The sequence below is a fragment of the Anopheles arabiensis genome, chromosome 3, assembly GCF_016920715.1.
Source record: "Anopheles arabiensis isolate DONGOLA chromosome 3, AaraD3, whole genome shotgun sequence".
In the NCBI taxonomy this organism is placed as follows: Eukaryota; Metazoa; Arthropoda; class Insecta; order Diptera; family Culicidae; genus Anopheles; species Anopheles arabiensis.
Window position 1 is genome coordinate 71,298,892 of NC_053518.1, and position 19,619 is coordinate 71,318,510.

Here is a 19,619-nt window from a genome sequence, read left to right on the forward strand (position 1 = left end):
TGCTTTACAGTGAAATTCTGATGGAAGAACGGCACAGCGATTGTGAGACGATGCGCCGGGAGAATCGACGTGTGGCGGCAATGTCCTGGGGTGCTGGAGACGATATGGCACCACCGAAACCTGCCCGAGGACCTACAATGGGAGGTGAGTGTCCAGAAATGCCTGCATTAAATGCGAAAAATCCACTAACTCCTCCCTCTTGCTTTGCAGGAGATGGTCCCCTCGTGCCGGGCGCACCCCAAACGTACATCGTCGCCCGCGACCCGACCGTGCTGGCGGCGCTGATGCGCGAGAACGAGCAGCGGGGCATCAACCCGTCGTCCTACACGACACCGGCCTCGGTATTTAACACACTAGCCGTAGACTTAGACCCTAACGCACCACCAAACAATACTGATAACCAAATTGCCAAAGAGATCGCTGTCGCTAACCTACCGTTGAAAACCGTTCCCCTACCCGTGACCGAACTGCACAAGCTCGATCCTACCATCGACGAGGCAGCTTCTGCCGCCGCCGCCGCCGCCGCCACGGCTGCCTCCGCTGCTGCTATTGATGGGGTAACGGAATCGATGCCACCACAGCAGCAGCAGCACGAAGAATGCAACCAAAACCCGTATGGTGGCATTGGTGGTGCTGGCAGCGGTGGTGTTGGTGGTGGGCAGCCTCTTCTTTCTGCCGCCGATGGTGGTGGTGGTGGTGGTAGCACCATCGAGATGCTACAACCAAAGAACACAGACACGCTGGAACGCTATAAAAACCCGCAAGATATTCTTGTCCTGTCCGCCAATAACAACATCATTCATTCCATGTCGCAAAGCTCATCGTTCGCCCATGCCCAGCTCCCCCCTCACTCCGGTTCCCAAATGCTTTCCTCTGTCCCGTCTTCTTCCTCCTCCACCCATGCAAACCCACCCGCCGGTTCCATTCATCAGGCGCATCAAGCGGCGGGTGCATCCGGGGTCGGGTACCCCGTGCCGTGCGAAATCATCAACGCCCTTACCCAGCAGACCCACTCGATCGAACCGACCTACAAAGCCATCCAGCAAAGCAAAGCGACCGGCGGTGGTGCTGGTGGCATGCAGGCAAACCTAAACCCCCAACTGATGAACAATAATTTCATGCATTCGAACGCTCAACAGCAGCAACAGCAGCATCAAACGCAGCAACCGTACTACCCGCAGGGCAACTCGATCGTCACCTACCAGCAGTACCATGCGCAGCACCAGCAGGCCCTTGCCGCTGAATACTATCAGCATCAGCAGCAGCAGCAACAGTACGTGATGCAGCAAGCTCAACCGCAACAGGTCGGGCCGAACTACATGCCGTACGGTGCGGCACCGGTGCAAGCTGTCCAACCGGCTGCCGGTGCACAGTATCAGCCAGCGGCCGCGTACGTTAAATCACCCCAGCAGGAAGATCAACCCGGTGGTACGAAGACGCGCAGTCTGGAGCGAAATGCCGCCGGTCAGAACATTGTATCGGCGTACGCCGCCCGCATCAACTCGCTGGAACGGACGCGCCAGATGAGCATGGAGTACGGTAACTCGGTGAAGGCGATGCGCTCCAACTCGCTCACCCGCCAGTACAGCGGTGGAAACCAGTCCGATCTGTACCCGGGCGTTGGGCATGGGGTACGCTCCGCAAGCTTGGAGCGTGGCGCCCAGATGGCATCGGCGGGCACCGTCGGTGGCAACAACGGGGCCGGCTACATGAGCCGGATGGGCAGCCTGGAGCGCAACCAGCAAACCGCATCCCAGTCGATCTTCCTCAACTCGATGAAGGGTGGCAGCCTGGAGCGCAATCAGTCGGCCGCCATCGTGAACGATATGATGAACAGCAAGATCGCGTACAAGGGTGGCAGCCTGGAGCGCAACCAGCACATCCTGCTGACCCGGTCCGGGTCGGCGGTGGGTAGCTTGGAGCGCAATATGCCGTTCCAGAACTATCGCAGCCCGGTGGCGGCCGCCCCCAAGGAGCAGGAACCGTTCCAGGAGGAGATTTATGACTTTGGGGGCGTGAATGTGAAGTCTTGCGCGTCGATTGCGCTGAAAAAGAGCGTTGAGAAGGGTATGCTGCCACCCAGCTCGTTGGCCGTTTCGCCTGGGTTGCCTCCCAGCAGTGGGGGCGCTAACTTTGCCCTTCCGCCACCGTACAGTTCGGCCAGCAAGCAACAACAGGCGGCTGCGAGTCAGCAGCAGGGCACACCGCAGCGCGCCATGTGGGGTGGGACGGCCGGTGGCAATATTGGCATGCATCAGCAAATGTATATGCAGCAGCAGCAGCAGGGCCCGGTACAGCCGGCAGGACCGATTATTGGCATTGCCTCGTCGCAGCAGGTGCAGATTCCGATGAAGATTTCCCACAGCCAACCGGTACAGGCACATCCAGTGCAACCGGTACAGCAGCTAGCGACCTCGGTCGCTCAACCCGTGCAGCACATTCAGCAGCAGCAGCAGCAACAACAGCAACAAATGGTCGATCAACAACAACAGCAACAACCAGCACAGGTGTCTAGGAATTGCTTTACTCCTGTGTTTTTTTCTGTTTGTCAATCTCACTTGTGAAATGACAAATGTGGCTCAGTATTGCTAAGAAAGATTGTTTTTACGTTGTTTGTGGTTTCTTTTTTTATTATTATATATCTTTGGAATTTGTTATGCTTTCATTTCCATCATCCTTTCATGCGTTGCTTTAACATGTTTTCCAACCTGTCCCACTTGAGTTTGGTCTTTTACATTCTACATTAACTCATAGCGTTTTTTTGGTCTTCTGTTCTTTGTGTTGTGTGTCCGATGGTAGCTAGAGCTACTATCAGTTATTGTTTTCCTTCTTTCGTTGTTTTTATGTATGGTCAATCATTTCGGAAGTTTCTTGTGTTTCCGTTCCCTGATCAGTTCTTTCTTCGGTTATGATCATGTATTTAGCATGTGGTTAGCAACTATTTTTTTAGATTTGTTTCTTATCAGTATGTTTTGGTTATAACAAAGTAGATTTATGACAATTTGTAATATTTTTAAAGTATTTCTTTGCCATTTGTACATTACTTCTAACGCAAAACTTTCCACAGTTGCAGGAAACACAGCAGCAGCAGCTGGAGGAGAAGCTGCGCAAACAGCAGCAGGAGAGTGAAATCGATTCCAAATGGCTACAGCAGGAGGAGAACAATCTCAAGAAACGGCTCAGCTTGATTACGGCCAACGCGGCCAGCATGTCGCTGGACCAGCCGATGGGGGGCGGTGCACCGATGGAGGGCAGCACGCCGCCCGTAAACGGTGGTGGTTCGTCCCTGTCCGGCAGCTACCATTCGCAGCAGAGTCCACACTTTTCGCCCCAAAACACCATGTCCGGACCGCAGAGTTTGGGTGATCACTATCCCACCACACCGAACACGAGCGATTCGAGGTATGTTGGTTGATTGACTCGTAATTTAAATTGGAGAGTTGAAGTGTATTATCTTTTTTTATCTTTTTAGGCCTCACACACCAGGATCGGGCGGTGGTGGCGGTGGCGGCGGTATGATCAAATCGAAGAGCTCCTCGATGGAGCGCTGCACCACGCCACAGTCGGGCGACGAGAAGTTTGCGGTGAAGAAGGTGGAACCAACCAAAACGATGCCGCTCGATCGGACGAACGATATGGTGTATAACGCCACGACCAGGGTGGTGAAGTCGATCATGGCCCTCAGCCAGGGTGTGGATCGGGCACAGGCGGCCGAATATTTGAATCTGGTGCGAAATGTTGGCTTTGAGCTGCGCGCCCTGCTCGGAGCGGTCGATCAGCTGTCGGCCAACTTTCCTCCACAGCGCTACAAGTAAGCGATTGAAAAGGCGGGGACGTTTGAGCGTAGACTTTAATGCTTATTTTTGCAAAAATTGTTTCATCCACAGGGAAGTAGAGATGGCACACAAAGTATTATCCAAAGACATGTATGAACTAGTTACGGCCATGCGGCTGGCGCAGCAGTATAGCGAAACGACACTGGATGCCGAGTATCGAAAGTAAGTTCCACGTCGAATGAGCTCTCTTCAAATAATTCCTATTAACACTGTCTTTGCCTTCCCGACCACAAACAGAAGCATGCTGTCGGCGGCTCACGTACTTGCAATGGATGCCAAAAACCTGCTCGACGTCGTCGATTCCATTCGCGTGCGCTACCCGAACCTCTTCCCACAGCAGCAGCAACAGCAGCAGCCGCTACAACCGAGCGCACCGTCGAGCCCAACGCAACGGCAACATGGTGCCGCCACCTCAGTCACATCCGCAGTCCATCCGTCCAACACACCCCAAATGTTTGCCCAGCAGCAGCAGCAGCATTCCTTCGATCAGTCGCAACTGCTCATGATGGGCGATTGCTACCAGAATCTGCAACCAAAGCAACCGATGCTGGCGCACAGCTCGCCACCGACGTCGCTCACACATTCCTATGAACCGGGAGGCCTCTCCTCCTACCAGCAGAGCGGTATCTACGACAATGAGTGTATCATCAGCAGCCAGCAGCAGCAACAGCAGCAGCACCAGTCTGCCGAGGTTACTGGCAAGCTAAAGAAACCGGCCATTGCCGCGAAACCGCCCTCGGTTGTGGCGATGGCCTCGGTCAAGCTGAAACCCGTCGCTACGGGCTCGCTGGACGTACCGGACGCAGCCGGAGGGGAGCTGTACTCCAACGCACCGCACGCAACGTCGCCCGGGCCGAACGGTGCCAATGCGGACATTAAGCTGCCCGATCCCGTCTCGTGCACGATCGTGCAGGAAAATTTGCTTGCCGCCAACAACCAGAAGGTCATGGCCACGAACAAGCTCAGCGGTTAGGGTGGCTAAGAAAATGCGATCGTTGGTTTGAGATTGCTTCATGCTCATCATACTCATTTATTTTCCCCAATTATGATGTTGTGCGTGCTTTTTGCGAGGTGTCTTCTTTTTTTAGAAAAGAAAATAGTGAAATAATGAAACTGTACGTGAACATGCAGGCTGAAATGGCAAATAGAGGTACGGTAGAGGAGAAATGCTCGCTAATATAACCACTCTTCAGTACAGTACTTGAAATCGAATCGAACTGCTTGGTAAGGTGATAGCTTCTTACCGTACGATAAGCGTAGGATGGATCTAGAATCGTAGAAGCAAACAGTTATCGCATAAAAAGCTGAAATTTCCGGAAACGATGCAATTGTGAAGAGAAACAGAAAGGTAGGAAGAGTCATTTGCACACCTGCCGGGATGCGTGTACGCTAGATATGCTAGAATTAAAAGCATAATTTTATTGTATTAGTTCGGAAAAGCGCTGCATAATTCTGTTGGTGTAAGCCTATTCCACGCTGAGGCGCAGTATGACGGCAAACCAATATGATGACCATGATAATAATGACACGCAAGGAGATATCATCGTTTGTGAATGGAAGGGATTTTTTTTACAATAAAAAAGAGAACAATTATGGACAGACATGAAACTTAAAAGCACCTGTGAGCGTGGAGACGTTTGTCAAAGAAACGTGGGAGTATGGAAAGATTGGGCCCTTGACCTTTTGTAAAAAAAAGAAGCTGCGGGGAATTGAGATGTATTTAACAAACCTTTCAAACATATTTAATTGCATTAACCAAGCTACACCTACAACTGAATAGTGCTTTGATGCGTCATTTGTTCATTTGTATTAACGCTTTCTTTTCGACTTTCTATGCAGCAACGCAACGCACAAGATAGAAAAGAAACGAAACTTTACCCCCGAAAATGGACCATTTTTTGCTAGGAATTGTTTGCCTAAAGAACTAACCAACCAACCAACCACCACTACTAATACTACTACTACTACCACCACTGCAAAGACTTACATTACAATCAATAATAACACTACAGAGTGCGCTTAGGTGCGTACGCTAGGGAAGGTAGATACGTTTTTTAAACTCAACTCTTTTCCTACCACCTCTTAGAGTGTGTTTGAGATGCTTTGTATTTCGGTATGTTTTTATGTTCGTAGTGAAATTCGTTCGTTGACCACCGATGTGTGTGTTTTTCGAACGACTAAACAGTGCATTTCCATTGTAAGATTTTGAGACTTTTTATACAGTGTAAGTAGATGCGGGCGGTGGGAAAAATAGATATCGCATAGGAAATGGTTTGCTTTTCTGTTGTGTGGTGTTATCCAACACTAATCTTAGCTTTGCTTTTCGATCTTTCCAAGTAGTTTCAACGATTAATAGCTCTCGTGTTAACAACTTTTTCGTTTTTTGTATTTGTTTTTTGTTTTTGCTTGCTATAGCCAAATAGTGCTGTAATGCTCAATCTAATTAACACTTATTTATATATCTTTATCGAAATAACACTCCAAATAAACTACGTACGTACGGGAGATTCGTTTTTGTGTTTAAATGTGTGAGCTGTGTGTGAATGTTTCACCGTTTTGTGTCGTACAATTACATTTAGCCCCCCCTCAAAAATAACTATTCATCTAACAGGAAACATTGATTCCCAAAAAACTTGTTATAAACGATGCTAGCGGCTTTAAAGGCGTTCGAAAGGGGGAAAAATACCGAAAAACGAACCTTTTGCAGTAAATTATAACACATTCCAACAAGAGGTGTTTTGATAATAACTCTCTGCTCTGCTTTGCATTACTCTGCATATAGCGCAACGCTTGGGCATAGGAAATGCGCAATTCAATAGCTTCAAAACTCGAGTAATGAACGCTAAACAACTCCCAAAATAAAAATGGAAGAATAAACTAACTGTACATAAATGCATTAAACGAAGAGCAGAAGAATAACATGCAGATAAAAGGATGAATGCATGCGGATTGTTTTATTACTAAACAAGCAAACCAATTAAACCCCTTTATTGACGAGATCTCATTCAAATGATTTGATATTAATTATTTAACCCATTTCTTTGAGGTGCTGCATCTAAACAGAATCAAAACTACATCACTTAGAGAGAAGCGTTTATCTGGATTGGCTTTGTACACATAAACACAAACTCTATAACAACTTGAAAAGGATAGAAAATAGTATAAATTAATCAAAATACTAAAAAAACGCCATGTGGAAACTAAATACTAACAAACAAACTAAAAAAACACAACCCTCCCCTAACACATTAACGTGACATTAACTAGGCCAGCCAAGAATAGGGTGCTTGGGAGCGAAAAGCCATTCCTTTTAACCTCTCTGTCATCCCGTTTTTGTTTTTCGGTAGACCAGCAAGATTGAAGATTGATATATTCAGGAAAATAAAAACATGCAAATAAACAAAAAACTTTCTGTTAACTTTCACGTGTGAAGTTGGATGTTCAACTAACTACTAACTACAGTGGAATGACGATGACGGTTTAATTCATTGACAGACTAATTCTACTAAAAACATTCACGCTAACTAATAAGCTCCGTTGTCGAAGTGCAGCGCGCACTCGTTGAAATCGCCATGCATATCTTCTTCCATTAACCAGTTTTATCTTTCCAGCAGTCGAGTGGAATTTCCCAGCACAACAATTAAGTGCCCATCAAAACGGTGTGGACTGCGGACAGGTCAATGGCTCGAGCTGTGGGCTAGGTCATGATCAGCCCCCCCGGAGAGCCTAAAGATGCAACGCAATGTGCAGTGGACTGCTTGAACAAGGCAACAACAGTTTATTACGCCCACTCAAGGAGGGGTGAAGAAATATTGATAAAAAAAAATCCATACAACAGAAGAATACCAATAAGCTTGGTTCGTCTTGGTGAGAAACATGTTTGTTGAACTCTTTAATATATTTTATGATTCTGAAGAAATGTGTTCCTGAAAACCTTCAACATGTTTCTGTTTTTGAGATGCTGGGTACAAAATGTCTCTCTCGCAGCTGATGGTGGCAACTTTCAGCCCCAAAACCTGAAATCAGAACTCCCTCTACCAAAGAGAAGATCTTAATAATGGACTTGAACTTTCTCGAACCATGCCAGCTGCTTAGAAAATAGACTCAGTCGTGCGTTCTCGATTTAAATCACGTTCGCACCGCCATAACACACGCAACAGGTAGAAAGCAATCAAGCAACCCCCTTATTTTGGAATAAAATGATCATAAATCGCAGTCCGGGCGAAGAATGCAGTGGAAAAGAATCATCTCTTCCAAACCAGTAAAACGAACAAATTAAAGCTCCAAAGACCCATGAAATGGTCGCTATGGTGACAATGAGCCCAACGTCCCACGGAGTAGTTGCTTACCTCAGCGCATATAGAAGCTGACGTCATGATGTGATCGTGATCTCCGTTTAATATGAATGCTTGTAAAGATGAACAAAATCCCGACCAGCTAGTACGGTTCCTGTTCGGTACGATTAGTGTGCTCGAAAAGCAACGGATGCAAAACACAAACAAGCTCGGCTTGGTGAGCGTGTGTGTGCCTTCTTGAAACGCCCTTCGTCTGCGTTCGAACCGAACGATCCGTTCGCTCGTCAGTCGTGAAGATCATCGCACCCGAAGCGGACGTCTTTATCCTTTCGAGAGCTTTGGGCTTGTTGCGTTGCCTACTTTGCACTGTAGTCGTCGTTGTTGTTTGATCAGTTTGTCGCGTGTGTATAGAGCAAGCCAAAATGGTGCCAAAATCTTTGCTGCTCGTGTGCTTGATCGCGATCGGTGTTAGCAGCGTGCTGGCGGATGTTTCCCACATCGGTAAGTACTGGCAGCGGGGAAATATGGGCACTTTTCTTACTAATTGTGAATGGCACAAGCCATCACAAATGGTTGGCCGATCTGAGATCGCGGTACAGCTAATCTCGCTTTGCTGCAAGCAGTTGCGGAAGTACAACCATTTGCAACTGAGGATCGCAAAAACACGATAAAAAGCGTGACTCAAGCGTGGCTGATCGTTGATCGGATGACATGCTCTGAGTGCCAAGTTCCCGGAGGGAGTGACATATAAAGCAAGCGTGTCTGTTTGTGTTCCTGCATGCATGCTAATGTGTTATTTGCAGAGTGTGAGAAAATGTGATAAAGAATGAAACAACGCTCTTTGATGCATTCTAACTGTCATCTGCTGTTTATAGAGTGTGATAATTATTTCATCAACAGTCGCCATTCAGATAGAAACACCATTTAAAAGCAATGACATCATGTTCAGTTAACGATCTAGTAATTCTGCTTGTTCTGCAACCTCCTCAGTAAACACTTAAGAACGTTGCTCCAAAATCTACCCCACGATCGCTACCCCAGCGCTAATGGGCCGAATATACCGAACGAACGCCAAGAACCTATGAAAATAACATAATCACTTACGATAAGCCGCTCAAAGCCGTCTGGCCGCGTCCGGAACAACCGGTTTTTCGCGATTGTCCCGCAATCTGCAATCTGCTTGTTGGAGCAGCCATCCTTCCCTTCCCTTCCGCTTGCCGCTTTTTAATCGGATCTTGTCGGATTTGTTTACCCAGGGCCCCCGTTTGTGACCACGCGACACTCGAGATTGACGCTGGCCTTGATTTTTTTATTGTTACTCTTGTTGTTGTTGTGTGTCTGCGGCCAAACCGCAAGCGTTTGCCGGTTCATTGGAACCGGTTCCGGTTCACGCTCGGCTCCCAAGGCACAGAGACGGAAGGAACTGCAAGGTTTGAGGATTTTTTTTGGGAGGGTGGCGATGATGGAGAAGGTGGTTTTTTGCCTATTTCGGCATGGATGACTTTTGTGTGTGTGTGTGTGTGTGTGTGTGTTTTTTTTTTTTTGGAACTCAAGCATCGCTTTGCGATCGTTTGATATGGAGGGGGATGTTCCGTTTCATAACGGGATGGGGTCGCTTCATTTCGGTGCCACGCGCGTTGATGATTAATTGGTTTCGGTAGGACCCTGGGGCTCGGGCCTATCCCGGAGGTCACAGGAGTCAAGGAAATGCCTGCAGGGATTGCTTTGTTTTTTAGCTCAACGTGTTAACGGGTTTCGTGTCGCTTACTTTACACCTCTCTCGATATGAATTGAGTGTTTATCCTTCGCCCATTCTTTTATGATGTTGGTGTAGACACTGGGAAAACATTGAGGTTAATGAACAGTGTGGAAACCCAATAATCCTTGTGCTGAATTCGGATACAATAATAGCAGAATGAAGGAGACGGAGTCCAAGCTTATCTTTAAAAGTGGATAATAGGGAATATGACATTACTCTCACTTTATTTCTGTACAATTCTTTCAAGAATTGACATCATTGCATTCCTTCATAAAAGATCTTTCTGTGAAGAATTCCTCTGGAATAGACTTGTGAATCGTTCCAACATATCCGACATACTATTTTGAATACATCTTCATAGATAGGAATTAGTAATTTGGAAAAGTTTGCTAGAGATTAGTGTCCAGAGTGATATCTAAGAATCTCAAAATCACCGTTCAAAAATCAGCATAACTTTACATCTATTATTCCTGAGGAGTACTTAATACTTCCAATCAAGGACCTTGACTCCACTAAATGAGGAATTGCTAATGCTGTGGCACATCAAAAGTATTTTGGGGAAATACCTAAGAGTATTATTCGTCGCGTTACTCTCAACGTCATGTTTAATACAGATTGTTGCTCATTTAGTGATGGTCTGGATATTGAATTTAACTCGATTCTATCTTGAAGAATCTTGTGATTGGAAGCAAAAAGTCTCGTAAGTAATAGTTAAAAATCGAATCTAAACGTCAATAATATACAACAAAATAGCCTAAAGTGTCCAACTTCATAACACGAGCCCAGGTTACGGCCCTGCGTTAAAATATCACAAAAATACGTGATGTGTAAACCGACATAAACAACCTCATTGGAACGGTTGTTGAACATTATTGCCCACCCTTTTATTACCTCATATTTATGTTCTTGCTTCAACCAAAACGCCATGCGAGCCGCCATACCGTTCTACTTAATAATTACCTTTTGACAGCATGCCTCATCCATCAACAATGCCAGCAAAATCCCTTTCTATCGATGCTATATTGATTGATGTAGCTGCTCCTACCGGTTTTAGTTTATAATCAGGAGCTCTAGGGCTTAGGTGTGCAGGAACTCCACGCTCAATCACCTTCAAACCCGCCGGAGATCGGATAAGCCATCGGTGGGAGACTCCAACTTGACCGATGACGGCATGGAGTTGAATGTAATCATCCATACAGAAGGAGGCACACGATATGTTTTCCCTTTCGAAGTTACTTCGAACGGTGGCCATAAATCGTACTTTGCGGGAAGGTCGTGTGGCCGAGGACAATAGAGAAGCTCACGATTGTGTTTCATTTCCGGGACATCTGTTGAGCTTCGCTTTATCTCTCTATTATCCTCCTGCACTTCCATACATGGTTAGAATGATCGATGTTTGCCAGCTTCTTGGCAGCTTTGCTGATTAATAATCTTCTTATAAAGGCCTTCCTCACACAGACTGATGCACTGATAATAATCATACCACTTTCCCAACCCGCCTCCCGCGTTTATTCTAGCCCCACCGCAACAACAGCTTGAGGATCCGGTCACCGACGTGTGCCTGTCCTGCATCTGTGAGGCTTCGTCCGGTTGTGATGCTTCCCTGCGCTGCAGCGGTGACGTGTGCGGGATGTTCGCCATCACCTGGGCGTACTGGGCCGATGCCGGCAAGCCCGTCCAGCAGGGTGATTCACCCGACTCGCAGAATGGTAAAATGTCGAAAGGAAGGCAAGAATAAAGTTAATTATTTAATCACATTTACCATTCTTTATTGTAGCGTACGCGAACTGCGTGAATGAACCGTACTGTGCGGCCCGGACCGTCCAGGGCTACATGAGGAAGTTTGGACAGGTAAGGATGGGCGGGCGATTTATAATATTTCTTCATCTTAATCTGAGATCCCACAATGTGTTAAACAACTTTGATGCCATTTTAGGACTGCAATGGTGACGGTCGGATCGATTGCTTCGATCACGCGATCGTCCACAAGCTGGGAGGCTACAACTGCAAGAACACGGTACCGATCGTCTACCAGTCCAAGATCGACGAATGCATCCAGCGAAAGGCGAACGAGTACAGTGCGGCTCGTCAGTAGAGTACGTGGTCGTCTCTGTTTGCTTATTTAATTTGCTAATTTTAATACACATCACGTAAGGCTCTCATTCGCTTCTTTAAAGTAGAAATCTAAAAAAAGAGCATTTATTTGAAGAAAGACGTTTCACGTCAACAGTTTTATACATTTTCTTTCGAAATACATAAAAGTAAACCAATAACTGAATAACGATTTTTTTTTTGTATTTATTTTAAGACTTTAACATATCTTTATTTTTCAAAAAGCTATTGTTTGTTTGGATTTTTGTTTCGTTTGTGTATGTGTGTGTGTGAAGTGTGTTTTACAGTGGAAGTTTTTAGTTATTTTTCAGTTTTCGGTTTTTTTTTTAAATTTTATTTCTTTGCCGCGCAAACAGTCCTTTCCCAATCTTGGCTGGGTTATCTGTTGGTTTGCACTGACTGTGCTTACAAAATTAACACTTAACCATATGATAGAGAAAAAAAACATAATACCCTCTATTTTGCCTTTCCGATTGCCGGAACCCGACACTTCTCAGTTCGTTCTAATCCTGTTGGGCAGTCCTTACTAGCTAAACAACTATCACCTAACAACGAATACGGCTTGTCACTTTTGTGTGTGTGTTTTGCTACAAAAAAAAACACTGACCATTTCCATTCGCACCTTCCCCCCCCCTTCCGCCCGGTCACTGCTCAACACAACGTAATGAGGCTTTTAATTACATGAAAGCGTCTAACACACGATATAAGCGTAGTAGTAGTAGCATCGATTGTATTTTACGGAGGGGTGTTTTTTTCTACGTGAAAAGGAATGTTTTACCTTTCCGTCGCTGAACTGGAAGAAGCAGTTGGAAGGTGAGCAAACCAAAGCGCTTGGAAGCCATTGGAAGCGGTTATACCACGTTCTCCTACTGTTGGGAGGACACAATGCTAATAATACTGTAAAATATGGTGTAGGAGAAAAATTATAAAATGCACTTCATTAATTTAAAAACAATAATTACTTTTAATTATTCTCTCGCTGATTTTGGGTATTTGTGCTCCTGTCTTTATGGTTGGTTTTATAACATTTTTAGGAGGTAGCTGATTTGTTTTGGGTTTTTTTAAATTATTATCTAACCTCCAAACCCTTCAGTTAAGTTTCCTGACAAATCTACAAAATTCTATTTGAGATTTCAAGTTTTTCTGTAAATTATTGAACGTTTTTAGGCAGAAGAACACGTGTAGAGAGAAAGGAACTTAGTTGCAGAACGTTGCATTTGCTGGTTTAGTAGTAGAATAAAATGAGTAAAAGGATATAGACTTTTACCAAGGGAAAAGAATGTTAAAGGCAGTGCTCTAGCCATGTTTGAAATGTTGGCAATTTTTGAACATTTTTACTATTTTTATTTAGTGTTCTTTGCAGCCTGCAGTTCTATAAAATCGATTGAAATTGTTGCACATTTGTCGAAAAATCACAAATTATTTTTTTACAGATTCAAATCGTTCGTTTTAAACGAGCGTCTCATAGACGCAAGGAATGAATTCTTTAACCAATTACAGTCAGTCCAAAAAGTATTCGCCTAGCTGAATATTTTACAGAAAAAGACGAATTATGGCCGCAATACGTATGGGGCGATAAAAGTAATGATGATAAAGGGACCATCAATAAACACGTTTTGCTAAAAAAAAAGTATTCAAATAGTGCAATAGCAACCAAAATACATAAAAACCTAAAAAAAGTCGTTTGATGGGCGGGCAAAAAGTATTCGTCCATCTATGTTTTTTTATTATTTACGCTGGACAAACACTACGTAGACGTGAATTAAATTTATTACAGTCAGAATTCAATAGTTGGCATGCTTTTTAGTTGAACGCTCGATAGTTGGCTGACAGTTCAATTAAAATGCATGCACTTGTATGGGAAACCCGGTTTTTGAAAATTTCATAAAAATGTCATGGCCTGCCGAGAAAAAATTCATAATGGAAAAACGTACCAACTAAAAAGCACACATTCAACAGTTGGCAGGGAATCGAAGTTCAACCAGTGAGTTCAGACTGTATTATCAATCTGCTGGTGACTTCCTTCGAAATTAATGCATTTTTGTTGTTTCAATTGCACTTCAAGCGGTCAGAGAGGCACTAAAGGAGGTGGAGTTAAACGATTGGAGCATGATGGCGAAAATCGTATTTTAATCCTATGCATAACCTATCCTACCCATTTTTGAAGGTTACAAAATGTGTGGCCTCGTTCCTTCATTGGATCAGCGTTTGGCCATTTTTCTGACACTAATTGTGTGACAAACTGCCATGTAAGCAGCCATCCTTGACGGTTAATCTAACGAAAGAAGCGTTTTAATGTCCAAAAAATCAAATTTTACCAAAGCGCATAGCATTTTTGGTGGAGGGGGTCTTGGTGCATTTCATCGTAGCTGGTCATGTAATAGCTTGAATGAGTGAGTTGTTACAAACATGTTTTGTTTGAATAATACCATACACAGAAAGTGGCCAAATCTGTTAAGTTGCATCAAATAATTCAGGAATTTGTTTCAAATTAGGCTCTACTAACATATTAAAACATGTTTAAATCGCCAAGGTTATACGGGCGACGTCTACCATAGCGAAAACAGTCTACTAAGATCCAACATCAAAATCTCGGGTAACGGTAGCATCATGGAGTCATGATACTAGGGCTCAGTGCGGTAAGGAGAGCTAGTAAAAGGATTCAAAATTATAGGAGACGAGATGGGAAAACATATTAATGGAGTTTTTAAGTACTTTGGGTGCCAGTTCTGAGAAATTGTACTTAAAATGTATCACATGTTTCAAGAACAGTCGAGCTGGAGAACAAACAGGGCATTGTCATTTGTCCAAAATGCCAAACCAGCTGAAACCAAACTGATGAAAATGATTTAGTAGACTCTCAATATGATATCAGTTGCCAATTTTCAATGGAACTTGGCCACGTAGTCCGGAAATGCAATATTTCTATCAGAGGATAATTGTAACAAGTCTTGTAGGATGAGTGGATCAAAAAAACGCCTTTTTAAAGGTTTAAATGAGTTCTTGAATTGTGCAAGTAGTCACCAATAGTCATAAATGCAATAAGAAACAAGATCAGGAATTTTTTTGATTCCATAACCTTTGTTGTCATACGCATTTTATGCCAAAAGTCTGATAGACGAATACTTTTTGCGCGCCAATCAAATGACTTTTTTTAGTTTTTTTAAAATAATTTAGTTAATATTGCACTATTTTAATGCTTATTTTTAGCAGTACGTGTGTATTGATAGTCCCTTTATCAAACCCCATGATTACTTTTACCACCCCGTCCCTATTGCGGCCATAATTTGCCTTTTTCTGCAAAATATTCAGCTAGACGAATACTTTTTGGACTGACTGTAAAAAAAAAATTAAATCAAACACACGCGACACAACTGCTAGAGCACGGCCTACCTAACCGGGTGAGCTTAAAACTATTCTTAAATAGTCTCTCCATTCACGCTTCCTCTCTGTCGCTCGCTCTCTCTCTCTCCCTTGTTCTGTCTGTTTAACGTGATACTAAACAGAGAGCGTACTACTACTACTACTACCACTACTACTACTAGTTAACGGATTCTCTCTCTCTTGACCTTCCTTCTTAATGTTCCCACTGTGACCGCCTCGCTGAGGTTTCCTTGTCTTAACTGTCCTTTTGGCAACGGGATAGTTTCATAGTACATAGTGGACCTTCCTTTGAACGGTGACGGTTGCGTGAAAAGTATAAGAAACGCATTACACAGACACACAAACACACATGTACAATACACGCTAATCACACGCATATACACATCGGGATCGGAACAAACAATGGAGTATTGCTGTTTTATAATGGGACGTTTGGTTGGTTTTCGCTTTTGTTTTACTTCTTCTATATGTATGTGTATATATCATCACCTACAAAGAGGATGGGTTGCGACTACTACAACGTATGTGTCTGTGTGTGTGTTTTACCTGAAGACGGTTTTAGAACATGTTTATTCACTTTCATCGCTTTTTTATTTGCTTTATTTTACTCTTCTACAACCTTTGAAGCGGTTGCCTGTCTGTGTGTGTGTGTATGTTGTTCAATTGTTTGTTTCTTGTTTTTCGTGTTTTTTAGTAGCAAAATTCTAAAATGCATTACATTTGCGAAACTTTTCTCGTTTAAGTGTGTGTACACAGGTTTTTTTAGGTTTTTTAAAATACTATAACAACAAACTTTTTGCTTCTCTTTTATCCTTTCCCCCTTCATTTTCGTTTCTTTTTACTGTCACTACTACTTGTGTACGTTGTGTGTGTGTTTTATTTATTGTGTATTTTTGCTTTATTTTTGCTTTGGCTACAATTGCGAACCGCACGGAGCTCACTGCTTCAAAATGCTTTTACTTTTGTTTGTTTGTTTGCTTTACTCTCAACACTTAGCTTACTTACTGGTTGTTTTATTGATCTGTTTTCGTTTTTATTTTCCCTTTTTTCTATTCTTCTTTGTTTTTCTTCTGCTGTTGCTTTACTGGTTTTTGTTTTTGCTTTTGCATTGCTCTCCGATCCGATCTGCCCGATGCGCGCGACAACACTTACCGACCTATCACAGTGAGCTTTGTTGTGTGTACGCGAAGTGTGATCCGTTGTTGTTGTTTTTACTTTTTGTTAAGATACCAAAAAAAAACCCGAAAACTGGACAAGTAATAGATTATATTTTGTTTCATTTTTCCTAAAACTATTGATTATGCACAAAACTACCACAAGGAGAAGTGATAATGAATGCTTAAAATGCTTCAAATGATGGAAGTGGTGGATCGCTTTTAGACCTTCTGCGTACCTGCCTGTCTTGGTTGGAAATGGTGGGAATTGTTCTATTCTATTCAAAACGCAACAGGGTTGAAAGGGGACATTCCAAAGTATCAGTAAAATAGAGTGAAATTATTTACGCGCTTCAGCATGTTATTTCGTTGCCTCTTTATGTTCACCGTTTTTTGCGCACGAATCGAATCGACTTAGGAACATAGATTTTACACTTATTGCCATTCGCAAGCAGCTTGCTGTTGTTTTCTACTGTTTTTTTGTTCTTCTTTCTTTTTTTGTTTTTTTTGTTAACAAGTGAAGTGATAGTGATACACACCAGAGAACTAATATGAACGCTTTGAAACACTTCCCTTTTATCCTTCTTGTTTCTTCTTTCTTTCTTTGATAGCTTGTATGTTTGTTTTCTTCTTTTCTTTCTTTTTTCTACGTGGGATGAATGTGATATGTTTGCGTGTTTTACCTACTGTTTATAACTCTGTATTGAAACTGTTTGTTTTGCGATTTCTGATTTGATATCGCGTTCGCAATGTTTGCCTTATTTTTGCTTTTTTAATTACTTTCTCGTAACAATTATTTTGCTTTACAGCTAGTTTTTAAACCACTTAGAGATTATGTTTGCTCTTAAAAAAAAACCTAGCCTTATTAAACTTTTCACTTGATTAGTACAATTACAAAGAAAACGAGTACGAAAAAGTAGTATAAAAATAAAATAAAACAAAAAAACCCTGCTTCTACAGAGCCCTGGCTGGCAATTGAATTGCATTAAATGAATCAATATGATCCAAACTGTTGTGGTGTATTGGGGGATTAGTTTCGAACGAAAGCGAACGAATCAAAAACCGGCAGTTGATTAAACATGCTGGATAACAAAACCCGCCACAGCGCCTTCTCTTACTCTCTCTCTCTATCCACAAACTGCTTTAAAAAAAAGCTTCGCTGAAACCACGTTTCACGTCTAATCATGTGCAATTTGCCGTTTTTTTTTTGTTCAATCTCTTTTGCTCAATTGCTTTGGAAGCTATGCATTTTTATTGTGTTTTGTTTGCCGTACTCTTCCCCTCCTTACTTTAACCCATTTCCACCTTCGTGGGCAAGCAGCGCCTCCTTTGCCTCCCGCTTGCCCCGCTTCTTTTCCTCCTTCGCAAGCATTTTGGCGAGCTTTTCCTCCTCTTTGGCAATGCGTTTTTCCTCCTGTGGCAACAGAACAAAAGGACAGAAATAGAAAAAAAGGGAAAATTAAAACACACACACATCGCTTTTCCTTTATCGACCTACCTTTCGGGCCTCCTTTTCCGCCTTCTGTTTGGCCTTTTCCTCCTTCTTCTTCTTCTCGATCGTTTCGTTCTTCTTATTGTCGTACTTTTCGTCCTGCTTGCTGCCGCTGGCGCTGGTGGCCAACGAGCTGGTACTGCTGCAGCCCATCCCAACGCCACTATCGCCGCCCTTGCTGCTGCCACTACCACTGCCCGCCCTGCCCAGCCCGGAAGGGCCGGCCGTGGCCGAGGAAGCGGACAGTACGCGTGCCTTCGGCGTGGAGCTGTTGACGGCCGTTATGAGCGACGTGGTGACCGGTTTCCCGGTGGCCATGTTCGTTTTGTTGATGGGCGATTTGGAAGCGACTGGTGCGATTTTCGCGTTCAGCCCGAGCTTGGAAGGGCCGGACTTGCTGGCCGGGCCGCCACCGACACCGCCGATCTTTTCCACCGTCATCAGCGGTATCGATTCGACCGGGTTCGCCGGTTTGCCCGGTTGGGTGTAGTATCTGTAATTTTGATTTAAAACAATATTGTTTTTATTACTTTTCTTTTTTTAATGTGTATTTTAATATGTAATCTTCGTGATGCAATGAATTAAGTTCAATTTAGATCACAATCATTCTAAGGAATCAAGTTTAGATCACATTCCTCATACAGAAATGAGCTAATCGCAGATGCATCGAAAAAATCAAGCAATTGCATACATTTAGGCGCTTTGTCTGTAATTGCGCACAGTGCGACAATATTCATACATTTTTGACTACGTTACCAAAGTAAACTCCGTTTCTAAAAATTATCCTCTTTTTCCACTCTCTCCCCCGTAGGAAAACAGCAGCCATCAACGCTGTTTTAGCACTAATAAGATTAGAAAAATGGGAAATTGTGTGCTGCAAACCACGCGTGCTCGCCACATTTCACGTTGCACTTTGGGCGATGAAAAACCAAATTTGCCACCGTCACCACCGCCTGAAGGGAGGCTCTTTTGGCAACGTGTTCTGCACACACACACATACTCACAGAATTATGGCCAACTTTGCTGGCGACAAGCCAGCGGCGGAAATAGCAAGAAACAGGCATTCTGAACATAGGGAAGATGTGCAAAGACACACACACAATGTCATCTCATGTTGTGGAAAATAGAAGAAAAAAAGGCTAAAAACAGCAAATGACAACGTCTAAAGTTGCTCGGAAGAGGAGTGCTCGTGCCCAAGCTCTTGTAAGGATAGCAGTACCGTGTGCGCGCCGTAACCCTTCGTGGCAGAAGTAAAACAAGGAAGTACACTGTGTACCAAGTGTTGTCTTTTTGGGATGGGGCCCAACTGGAACCTCCCAAAAAAAGGTAGAAAGAGCAAAAGAAAAAGCCAACCACTTTGTAACGATTGGCCCAGTGCCAGTCAGATCGCGTGCATAATACTACGTTGCATAATTTGTTGCTGAAAAACTTTTACGGTGAGAAACTACACCCGTCCCCGTTCTTTGCATACTTACTTAAACCGAGCGCCCGGATTGGCAGGGGAAGGCGTCCGGTGGCGTGTGGGGCTCTTGAACTCAATGATCGGTGGCAACCGATTTGGCATCTCCGGAATACGGCTCTGTTTGT

General features: G+C 43.9%; 3 protein-coding genes across 10 annotated transcripts in view; 2 read left to right on the forward strand and 1 right to left on the reverse strand.

Annotated features, from left to right (window-relative positions):
* LOC120904707 overlaps nucleotides 1–7,260 on the forward strand; it is a 76,424-nt gene extending 69,164 nt beyond the window's left edge. For 6 of the 7 annotated variants that reach the window (XM_040314940.1, XM_040314941.1, XM_040314935.1 and 3 more), the window contains exons 9-14: nucleotides 11–144; nucleotides 211–2,507; nucleotides 3,068–3,402; nucleotides 3,473–3,811; nucleotides 3,888–3,998; nucleotides 4,074–7,260. In XM_040314940.1, coding sequence (XP_040170874.1) covers nucleotides 11–144; nucleotides 211–2,507; nucleotides 3,068–3,402; nucleotides 3,473–3,811; nucleotides 3,888–3,998; nucleotides 4,074–4,809 — 3,952 coding nt within the window. In that variant the 3' untranslated portion in view covers nucleotides 4,810–7,260. The remainder of the gene's footprint in view (nucleotides 1–10; nucleotides 145–210; nucleotides 2,508–3,067; nucleotides 3,403–3,472; nucleotides 3,812–3,887; nucleotides 3,999–4,073) is intronic. The other variant, XM_040314939.1, reaches the window with a different exon arrangement.
* Nucleotides 7,261–8,401: 1,141 nt separating this feature from the next.
* On the forward strand, nucleotides 8,402–12,168 carry LOC120903764 (lysozyme-like). The gene is made up of 4 exons (XM_040313369.1): nucleotides 8,402–8,632; nucleotides 11,408–11,599; nucleotides 11,668–11,741; nucleotides 11,827–12,168. The coding sequence occupies exons 1-4, from the start codon at nucleotides 8,554–8,556 to the stop codon at nucleotides 11,983–11,985; spliced, it is 504 nt and encodes a 167-aa protein (XP_040169303.1). The 5' UTR covers nucleotides 8,402–8,553; the 3' UTR covers nucleotides 11,986–12,168.
* A 4,294-nt stretch (nucleotides 12,169–16,462) lies between these two features.
* The window catches only part of LOC120903199 (secreted protein C), a 45,816-nt gene continuing 42,659 nt past the window's right edge, over nucleotides 16,463–19,619 (reverse strand). For both annotated transcript variants that reach the window (XM_040312477.1, XM_040312476.1), the window contains exons 5-7: nucleotides 19,508–19,611; nucleotides 18,039–18,525; nucleotides 16,463–17,954 (exon numbers count right to left, since the gene is read on the reverse strand). In XM_040312477.1, the coding sequence (XP_040168411.1) occupies nucleotides 17,826–17,954; nucleotides 18,039–18,525; nucleotides 19,508–19,611 (720 nt within the window). In that variant the 3' untranslated portion in view covers nucleotides 16,463–17,825. The remainder of the gene's footprint in view (nucleotides 17,955–18,038; nucleotides 18,526–19,507; nucleotides 19,612–19,619) is intronic.

Excerpts from the sequence above, each read along its gene's own strand:
- LOC120903764 (XM_040313369.1), top strand. The coding sequence starts at position 8,554 with ATGGTGCCAAAATCTTTGCTGCTCGTGTGCTTGATCGCGATCGGTGTT. Across the intron at positions 11,600-11,667 it reads TTCACCCGACTCGCAGAATG|CGTACGCGAACTGCGTGAAT; the intron begins GTAAAATGTCGA and ends TCTTTATTGTAG. Across the intron at positions 11,742-11,826 it reads ACATGAGGAAGTTTGGACAG|GACTGCAATGGTGACGGTCG; the intron begins GTAAGGATGGGC and ends ATGCCATTTTAG.